The 11,106-nt window shown below is 40.3% G+C and overlaps 1 protein-coding gene across 1 annotated transcript in view; it reads right to left on the bottom strand.

Moving 5' to 3' along the window:
• Positions 1–1,616: 1,616 nt before the first annotated feature.
• LOC140075274 (growth/differentiation factor 8-like) overlaps positions 1,617–11,106 on the bottom strand; it is a 33,108-nt gene continuing 23,618 nt past the window's right edge. Inside the window, exons 2-3 of the mRNA XM_072120915.1 lie at positions 5,762–6,129; positions 1,617–3,473 (exon numbers count right to left, since the gene is read on the bottom strand). Coding sequence (XP_071977016.1) covers positions 3,093–3,473; positions 5,762–6,129 — 749 coding nt within the window. The 3' untranslated portion in view covers positions 1,617–3,092. The remainder of the gene's footprint in view (positions 3,474–5,761; positions 6,130–11,106) is intronic.

Raw genomic sequence — 11,106 nt, 5'->3', positions numbered from 1 at the left:
GTGAGCTACACTACCGCCATACAGTGAGGAACACCACAGCCATACATTGAGGAACACTAACGCCATACAGTGAGAAACACTACCGCCATACAGTGAGGAACATTACCGACAAACAGTGAGGAACACTACCGCCATACAGTGAAGGACACTACTGCCATACAGTGAGGAACACTACCGCCATAAAGTGAGGAACATTACTGCTATACAGTGAGGAACACTACCCCCATGCAGTGAGGAACACTACCGCCATACAGTAAGGAACACTACCACCATACAGTGAGGAACACTACCGCCACACAGTGAGGAACACTACAGCCATACAGTGAGCAACACTACAGCCATACATTGAGGAACACTAACGCCATACAGTGAGGAACACTACCGCCATACAGTGAGGAACACTACCACCACACAGTGAGGAATACAGCCATACAGTGAGGAACACTACCACCATACAGTGAGGAATACTACCGCCATACACTGAGGAACACTACCGCCATACAGTGAAGAATACAGCCATAGAGTGAGGAACACTACCGCCATACAGAGAGGAGAGTAACATTACCGCCTTACAGTGAAGAATACAGCCATACCGTGAGGAACACTTCCACCATACAGTGAGGAACACAACCGTCATACAGTGAAGAACACTACCGCCATACAGTGAGGAACACTACAGCCATACCGTGAGGAACACTAACGCCATACATTGAGGAACACTACCCCATACATTGAGGAACACTACCCCATACATTGAGGAACAGTACTGCCATACAGTGAGGAACACTACCGCCATACATTGAGGAACACTTCCTCTATACAGTGAGGAACACTTCCACCATATAGTGAGGAACACTTCCACCATACAGTGAGGAACACTTCCACCATACAGTGAGGAACACTTCCACCATACAGTGAGGAACACTTCCTCCATACAGCGAGGGACACTATCGCCATACAGTGAGGAACATTATCACCATACTGTGAGGAACACTGCTTCCATACTGTAAGGAACACTACCGCCTTACACTGAGGGAAGCTACCCCCATACAGTGAGGGACACTACCCACATAAAGTAAGGAATAATACCCCCATACAGTGAGGAACACTATCTCCATACAGTGAAGAATACCGCCAAACAGCGAGGAACACTACCGCCATACAGTGAGGAACAGTACCGCCATATAGTGAGGAACACTATCACCCTACAGTGAGGAACAGTTCCGCCATGTTCCTTTCTTCTTCCCAGAGTTCTCTGCCCCATATAACACGTTGTGCTCATGGCCATTTTGCTAATAAAGGGGGAAACATTTTAAAAAAATGTTCAAATATTTCAAAATTCGTTCCCACAAATCATTGTAAACTTTGGATTCGTGACAAATCGAAATTTCCCTGAAATTCTAAACCAATTTAGAATCGTTAGAATCGATTAGCCCATCTCTACTTATAACCATCCTTTACTTCATTGGATTGGCTTCTTACTGTAATGGATCAATTTGAAGCACTGACCCCAGACCTTTTTCTCCACTATTATACTTAAACATACAAATAGTTGTATATGATGCTTCCATAAAACATGGCTTCTTCTTCACACAAAAAAATAGGCAGGTTTGTTAAAAAAAATATATATACATATTTACCTTGCTCTTGCTTCCTGCTTGCTTAGTGTATACTCTCATCTGGGCACAAAGTGCAGGTGCTCATGTGACCACTGCTGCAGACAAGTGACATAGGCCATCATAGGAGCAAGAATGGTGATATTAAACTGTCATCACTCATCCCACTCCAGAGACCATTAATAAGCTGCAGTGGTCACGTAATCACCTGCATTTCCAGGCCAACCCACAGTGAATATAAAGTAAATTGGCGCTACTGCAGGAGAAACAGGCAGTTAAAGACATACTTAGATGCAAGCTGAAATTAAAGATTTAGTTCCCGCCTATTTCTTTACTTGCATATCTCTGGTTCTCATAGACAAGATTCTCTGTTTAGTTTGACATAAAAAGCAAGTTAAAGGGACATCTGAAGTGGTACTTCCTGTGAAGCTTCTAAACTTGACTCATATCCAGCAAAATATGACACTATTCTGGATAGATGCACATGGCTTTGGAGCAGATTTTTTTAATTGGTTGTGCATCTAGCTTCATTGATTTGTTACTGCTAGAGCCAATTACTAGTCTGAGTATTATGAGGTAAAAGATTGCTGAAGCCAGTTATTGTAAAGGACCAGGCTAGTGAGATAAATTAGAAGCATAACATAAATCAACTGCTAAGGTTAGTCAGTAAGGTGACACTCATGCTGACTAATAATGCTGAGGCCTGTGATTGGTCCAGCAATGATAACACCCAAGCTGCAGCAGAAGTGACTGGAGGACATGCAATGATAAGACACTTAACCACATTGATTCAAATTAACTTTTTCTTTCTTGTATACAACTTTTTTTGTGTCTGGACCTGACCTAATGTAGGACTTAGACAATATGGCAAAAATATCTGCATAATGCACTTTTTCTGCTAGATCTAAAGCTTTTACAATTCAAAATAATGTTAGCATGCCAAGCAGGTTGCAAGTGTCAGTATCTTGGGATACAACTGTCCAGGTAGAAATCATAGAATACAACAGTTGATGCCAAAATTGTGAGCAGAAATTTAGATATGGGCAGTGCAATGTTATTACAATGTTGTGGATAACATCTTTGAAATTGTTACATTAACATTATGATCACCAGTATTGTTAGGGCATCTTTAGTGTTATAGATTGTTACTATTGTTACAGATTGTTACTATTGTCAATGAAATAATTTGGCTTTAACTAGGATATAGCCACTATATTGCAGTACTGTTTGATTGAGCATAGTAGGATGTTGGTGTAATTATGTTGTAATGTATTATTTATTTATATGAATATTTTAAAGAGATGATTTTGCCCCATGGATTCAAAAAGAGAGGATGTTAGCAGGGGTAAGGACTTGAAATTTGTTCCAAAATTAAAATCTAGGATCCGCCATAATTCCAGACTTAATTGATGAACTGTCATAGTTCCATAAGTTTTGAAGCAAATAAAACATTCACTTATGTAGACAAGAAAATACTCATGAACAACCACATCTATCAACCACCATTGCAGGAATCTTCCCATAGATAATTTGTTCATTTTCATTGAAATACAACATGTTGATTGGGGACATTTTTGTTGGCGTACAGCAGGGCCCTGCAGTACCTCTGGGGTTTGCTTGCTGAACCAGATGAGTATGAGGGTATTTTTGCAAAAATACAACTCCACATTCTCCAGAGCAGTAATTGGCTTTGTATCTTTTTGGTGCAATAATCCAGTCCCATCCAAAGGCTTCAAAATCTACCGTCAGTGGATATCGACAGCATCGAGACTCTGCTGAGTGCTCATCACAGTCTAGGCCAAAATCTCTACGTGATCTTTTTGGAGTATCCATAACCTTGACCTCTATGAATGGATTCTGATGGTAAAAACAATAAAATTCATTAAAACTTCAAAGGAAATATTAATTACATGCATTAAAATACACAAATTGTTTACAACATGAAATATATGTGTATATCATACACATCTATCTGACACACTAAGATGTATCATATGGGCTGCTTTTTGTAATATTTACTTCCTATGCCCTAAAACAATAACAAAAAATTATTCTATGGACAAATTTACACAAACATATGCATACGTCCGACACGCTGGAGAGGAGGAGGGGTGACCCCTCCCCTCTCCATAGTGATGCAAGATGCACGGCCGTGCATGCTGGGAAAGATAGGGCATGTCCAATCTTTTCCACATGAACGGAGCCGTACATACCATACGTACATACATACGTACGCATGTGGCTGTAGATACATCCCCCCATACGGTCATGTGAATGCAGCATTACCTTCAATTTTCCTAGGGTATTCAGTGCTGTACCTCTTGGGGAGTCTCCTAGTCTCTGTTGTTATTAAAGTAGCACAGGACTACTATAGTTAGGGCTTTTCAGGCCATTTATAAAAACAACCCTTAACACTGTCTTTCATTATAGCCAGGTCGTCATTAGGAATTTCTGAACCCCTGACTGGAAAATTTTGTGGGCCCCCCTTCCTCAGACACATTTGTTTTCCATGCTCAATGTCAAAACTTGTGCCAACCCTGGAACCCCATAATATACACTGCGGCTGCCACAGACCCTCATTATACACACCTCAGATTCTGTAGAACATCACTATACAGACGTCAGCTGCCACAAAACATCACAATATACACATTAGCTGTGGATTTATCACACATTTCACCATTATAAATTATAAAACATTTTTGTAAAATCCTGCTGATTTTAGTCCAGCGTGCATAGACCTCATGGATTTCAGGTCCAGACCAGTTATAAAGTGTCAGTTCCCACAAGGATTCCCATAATAATTTGCAATATCCTCTTTTGTTATAGAAGAGAATAACAGAAACTGAATAGAAGGTCTCAATACTCCATGCCTCATAGTGTTACATTTATAAAAGGTCTCCATCACCATTCCCCATTGTATTACATGTATGGGGCTTCCTTCTGTCATTCTTTTGCTACTTACATTTTTCTACTTTAAATAATGGAAGGACGTGAAAGAAATTAAGTTCACACCAAAACTTACATATATAAATACAAATTTTATACATCACTGATAGAAAAAAATGTCCTATACACAAAAAAATCACCTGCTCTATGCAATTACACAATCATACACACACACATATTATATACACACACACAATTACATGCAAAAATATGCACATACACACAGGTTAAATACTGCATGTCCTTTTATTTCACACATGTACACACATGCAGAAACATACATATAGAAACATATATGCATCACACAGACATATCTGATGCATACTTACCCACAGTGAAATGTGTCAACCATGCAGGAGGGCAATCCAGCTAGCAGGATGCTATGCTGGGGCAGACAAAGGGTTAAACACATCCCTCTGCTTCCTCTTCCTGTATTCTATGCCTGGCATGAACTACTGCTGTGCCCCGCCCTTCCTCTCTTCTACCGCTGCAGTGAAAAGAGATGAGAGGGAGCATAGGCTGTGCAAGAGCATCTGTGGCAGAGCCCTACTACTCTTATGTGACTCGGGGGAGCCCGAGCCACTTTCAAGTTAGGGCCCCTTGAACACAGCCCCACTAGACCCCCCATCCTGGAAGCCGTTGGCAGCCCTTGTAATCTTATAAAGATATTTTAAAAACATCAAAACCATGAGCTTTTGCTATTATTCATTCCTCTTTGCTTAGTTAAAGGTTGAGTAGGCAAACTCCCATGGTGGATTTGGGTGGATTCACTCGGTGAATCTAACTTCCATAGAGGCAAAGATGGTCTTTGTGAAAAAATAGCCAGTTGCTGTTCAGACAACCACCTTAAAATGTTAATCATTTTCCTCCATGTGAACTATCCCACTGGATAGTATTGAACTGTATATTTCTCCACAGCAATAAGGTCAGCAAAAATCCATTAAATACAAGCAAATGGGTTTTTGTATGCTGCAGTTGTCAGGATTTCTAGAATTCATATTAAATTGAGTGGGATATTTGCATAAATATATTTGCCATGTATAAATGCTACATAGGGCAATGGCATAGATGTCTCTAATAGGTAGGAAAAGTGCTTATCAACAGGACCCTGAACAAGACTACATGCACTATAAAATATATGCCTTATTGAACTCTTTTATCATTTTAATATTGAAAATTCTTTTGCTATAACATACCAATCCATCTTCATTCAAACCACGGTGGCTAACTGCAATATCTCTTCCATTTTCATCGGTAGCTTTGATTTCAATGCCAATGTTGGATTCCAGTTGTTTAAGCCAATTTTGGAGAGCAGTTTTCACATCGATACTTTTCCACATCCCAGGCCCAGGATTCATTTCGAGTTTTAGTGGTCTGATTCCAGTAGATCGTGAATTATCATTCAAAAATCTGGGTAACTTTAAGGTCTGTACAAAAACTGTGGTACGCTTTTGGACCGGTTTTAAATATATCCATAGCTGAGCTTTTGCTATTTTATTGTATTGCATTATGGAGCTGAACTTGAAGAAGCAGCACTTTTGCTTTTCATGTGTCAAAATATCCGCTGTAAAACATGAGAGATACAAAAGATATAAATTCTAAAACACATGCTATTGCCCTCTAATTCACTTATTGCAGGTTCCATATGTAGTTTATCATGTAGTTTCAACTATAGGTTTATCTAGAACAAAAATATCTTCAAAATATCTTAATGCCATGCAGATTGGATGAAATCAAAGGTCCAAAGAGATTTTGAAGACTACATGCTTTTTTTCATTTGCAATTTTGTCACAAAGACTGTGTGTAATGACATGCATACAATCTATTATCAGAGCGCAAGGGCAGAGGCATACATACAAAATGGCAGAGGACACAGACATATTTCTGACCACATTATTGCATGGAATGATTAAGGTAGAAGAGGAAGCAGGAGCATGGGAAGTATTGAGTTAATTATTTTTTTTTTTTAATACCATGAGAGGCTCTGTGACTTCTGCTAATGGACAATGCAGTAGCAGTAGCAGTAAAGGCTAACTGATGCTATCTTATCGAAGAGAGGCTGCTGGACATTTCATTATTGCAGGGAGGAAGCTGCAAGACATTTTATTTTTGGAAGGAGGCTGCTGCTGGACATTTTATGGAGAGGAGGCTGCTGCTGGACATTTTAATAATGAGGAATATTGTGAGAAAGTATCGTAACCCCTTAGGGACGTGGCCCTTTTTCGTTTTTGCATTTTCATTTTTCACTCCCCACCTTCAAAAATCTGTAACTTTTTTATTTTTCCATGTAAAGAGCTCTGTTTTGGCTTGTTTTCTGCGTAACAAATTGAGCTTCATAGTGATGGTATTTATTATTCCATGCCGAATACTGGGAAGCAGGAAAAAAATTCAGAATGCCGTGAAAATGATGAAAAAACGTATTTGCGCCGTTTTCTTGTGGGCTTGGATTTTACAGCTTTCACTGAGCGCCCCAAATCACATGTCTATTTTATTCTTTGGTTCGGTACGATCACGAGGATACCAAATTTGTACAGGTTTTATAATGTTTTCATACATTTAAAAAAATTAAAACCTTCTGTACGAAAAAAAAAATTCTTCATTTTGCCATGTTCTGGCACTACTAACTTTTTCTTACTTCAGTGTATGGGGCTGTGGGTGGTGTAATTTTTTGGCGACTTTTGATGACATTTTTAATGCATTTCTAGGACTGTACAGGCTTTTGATCACTTTTTATAGAATCTTTTAAATTTTTCAAAATGGCAAAAAAGTGCCATTTTCAACTTTGGGCGCCAATTTACGTTACAGGATTAAACGCTGGGAAAAATCGCTAATATATTTTGATAGATCGGACATTCTGGGACGCGATGATACCTAATGTGTTTATGATTTCTACTGTTTATTTATGTTTATATAAGTTCTAGGGAAAGGGGGGTGATTTAAACTTTGACTTTTTTTTTCACTATTTTTTCATATTTTTTCTTATTTTTTTAAAAAAAATTTTACCATTATTTTAGATCCTCCAGGGTAATTTATCCCTGCAGGGTCTGATTGCTAATACTATATACTGCAATACTACTGTATTGCAGTATATACCTATTTTACAATGATTTTTAATAGCCTGCCCTCTGGCGGCTATTAGAAATCATTGCACCTGGCAAGCCTACGAGTCTCAATGAGACTCTAGGCTGCCATAGCAACCGATCGCCGCCCTCCGATGACGTTCCAGGCGGCGATCGGGCATCCAAGATGGCGGCGCCCATGTAAAGGTAAGTTAGGTGTCGCGGTCGGTGGAGCAACCTGGTGGCTCCCCGCCGCAGCAAGACCATCACGCTTTGCGGCGGGCTCTGACAAAGACTCCGCTCCCGGGTCCAGGGAGTCCACAAGACTTTAGTTCTAATGGACTATTCCCTGAGATTGTGACAGATGTGCACTGTTATACATACTATGCTGTACAATGTGCGGTATAACGTGTATATAATGGTATGTCTTTAGTGTGTTAGGTCTGATGACGGGCCCCTTGACACTGTTGGCCCCATAGCAACCCTCCTCCTCTCCTGCAAGCTGACATGTAGATGCATTCACCTGAATGTACAATAAGATTTATGAAATCTTCTTTGCTCATGGAAATTATTACTTCAACTGAAATTTTTTGTACTCTTCTCCTCTTTGAGCTTTACAGGCAGTTGTTTCATCCTCATGACTCAGTTTTTACATTGATATAAAGTAATCCTCATATAGACCAGGGTTTATAGAGGTGCACTTCAACCAAGTATATAAGCTGCTTTAAAAATTCTGAAATTTTTTTTTAGGTATAGACAGTTTATAGAAGTTTACATATTATCTACGGTTGATCTTAAGCTATTGTAAGTAACATTGGAAGTATCTGACAAGACAAAACAGTTACTGTAAGCATTCTTACATATATTTTTTATGGTCGTCATTTTTGCACAATAGACAAACATTACCCTCAATTGGGTTTGAAATAAAAGAAGGAATCATACAGATTATATGTTAAAAGTCACTCTATAGTTAAAGGCAAATGTGCAGAGAAGAGACACTTTTACCTGGGACGAGTCACTTTTACAGGCTTAAAGGGGAATATCACTTCACATCACTTGTTCTCTTTAAGAATGATTTCGGTATTATATTAAATATAAGAATCTCATCTTTCAAATCCCATCAGGCATGTGTTTCTGTGAGCGACTTACAATTAAAACCTTTGGGCCAAATTAATTAACAGTGTCTCAGAGTTAGACATTGCAAAGTTAGATTGTCAGTCTTACGCCCCTTCTACACTCGCGAGTGTGATGCAATGAACTCGCATCAAACTTGCAACGCGTGCTGTCCGGATCTCCTGGTCTGAATGCTGCAAACCAGAACTTAACTGGCATGCTGAGTTCACTTCCGGTTTGCAGCGTTCGGGTTGGGAGATCCGGGCAGCACACGTTGCGAGTGTAATGCGGGTTCATCGCATCACACTCGCGAGTGTAGAAGGGGCCTTATACTCTGATGTAGCTTACCCTTTTCATGACCAAGGTTTACCAAGCTGGTCATGGTCCACATTGGCACTAATGACAAAGTAAGAGGTAGGTGGAAGGTCCTTAAAAATTATTTCCGGGATTTAGGCCATAAGCTCAGGGCAAGGACCTCAAAGGTAGTTTTCTCCGAAACACTGCCTGTACCACGTGCCACACCAGAAAGGCAGCGGGAGATCAGGGAGGTAAATAAGTGGCTCAAAAGTTGGTGTAGGAAGGAGGGTTTTGGGTTCATGGAGAACTGGGCTGACTTTTCTGTCGGCTACAGGCTCTACAGTAGGGATGGGCTGCACCTTAATGGGGAGGGTGCAGCTGTTTTGGGGGAAAAAATGGCTAGAAGGTTGGAGGAGTGTTTAAACTAGAGACCTGGGGGGAGGGCAACTACACTTGTGCAGGGCAAATAGACAGTGTAGATAGAGAGCTGGGAAGAGTCATAGTCCATGGGGGAGGAAGGGGGGCTGGAATGAGATTGGAGAATAAGAACAAAAGGAATACGGACAGGGAAAACCATATAAAGTGTATGTACACAAATGCCAGAAGCCTCACAAACAAAATGGAGGAACTGGAACTCTTGATGTTGGAGCGGAAATATGATATAGTGGGTATCAGCGAGACATGGCTGGACATTAGCTATGACTGAGCTGTTGCTTTAGATGGTTATAGTCTTTTTAGAAAGGATCGTATAAATAAAAAAGAGGTAGGGGTTTGTTTATACGTGAATTCTTGCCTCAAGCCTGTCTTGCGAGATGCCATCAGTAATGCAAATGTGGAGTCCCTATGGGTGGAGATAAGGGGAGGGAAAAAGAATAATAAAATATTACTAGGGGTTTGTTATAAGGCTCCAAATATAATGGAGGCAACAGAGGAAATGCTGATAAGTGAAATGGATGCGGCTTCAAAGCATGGTGAAGTACTTATCATGGGGGACTTCAATTACCCAGATATCGACTGGGGGGCAGAAACCTGCAGGTCCTTCAAAGGCAGCAGGTTCTTGTCAACAACAAAAGACAATTACCTGTCGCAAATAGTCCTGGAGCCAACAAGAGGGGGGGCACTGCTGGACCTTATCCTAACCAACAGACCTGATAGGGTATCAAAACTACAGGTTGGGGGGAACCTGGGGAATAGTGATCATAATATCATTGATTTTGTACTACGGTTTACTAAGAACGTTAGAGAAGGGGCAACCAACACTCTAAACTTCAGGAGGGCAAATTTTCTGCAACTAAGGGAAGACCTTAAAGGCATAGACTGGGATAATGTTCTCAAAGACAAAAGCCCCCCCCCCCCCCACCAAAATGGGAATTTTTCTCATATATTCTGAAAAAGTCCTGTGAGAAACACATACCTTATGGGAAAAAGCATAAGAGGAACAAGAAAAAGCCAATGTGGCTAACTAGTCTTGTAAGGAAAGCAATAAGCGAGAAAGATAAGGCGTTTAAGGTGCTAAAACGTGAAGGTAGCGATGAGGCATTCCAGGAGCATAGAGAGAAAAATAAATCCTGTAAAAAGCAGATAAAGGCTGCAAAAATAGACTGAGAGAAAAATTGCCAGAGAGAGCAAAAATAATCCCAAATTATTTTTCAAGTATATAAATGATAAGAAACTAAAAACAGAGAGTGTGGGTCCCCTTAGAAATAACATGGGGGTCACGGTGGAAGATGATGAGGAAAGGGCCAGTCTACTGAATGTCGCCTTCTCAACTGTCTTTACCCAGGAAAATCCCCTGGTGGAAGACACAATGAGGAATAATGTAAATTCTTTTTGGAATGTCAACAATGTTTAACCCAGGAAGAGGTACGGCGCCGCCTCGCAAGCACTAAGATGGCATACACCCCCGGGTTCTGCATGAACTATGTACCGTGATAGACAGACCGTTATTTTTAATATTTGAAGATTCACTGAGGACTAGTTATGTTCCACAGGACTGGCGCATAGCAAATGTGGTACCAATATACAAAGAAGGATCAAATAGCGATCCTGGAAACTACAGACCCGTGAGTCTA

This window comes from Engystomops pustulosus, chromosome 8 (assembly GCF_040894005.1).
Source record: "Engystomops pustulosus chromosome 8, aEngPut4.maternal, whole genome shotgun sequence".
Taxonomy (NCBI): domain Eukaryota; kingdom Metazoa; phylum Chordata; class Amphibia; order Anura; family Leptodactylidae; genus Engystomops; species Engystomops pustulosus.
The sequence above is the reverse complement of the archived record's forward strand: the minus strand, read 5'-3'. Positions and strand labels throughout refer to the sequence as shown.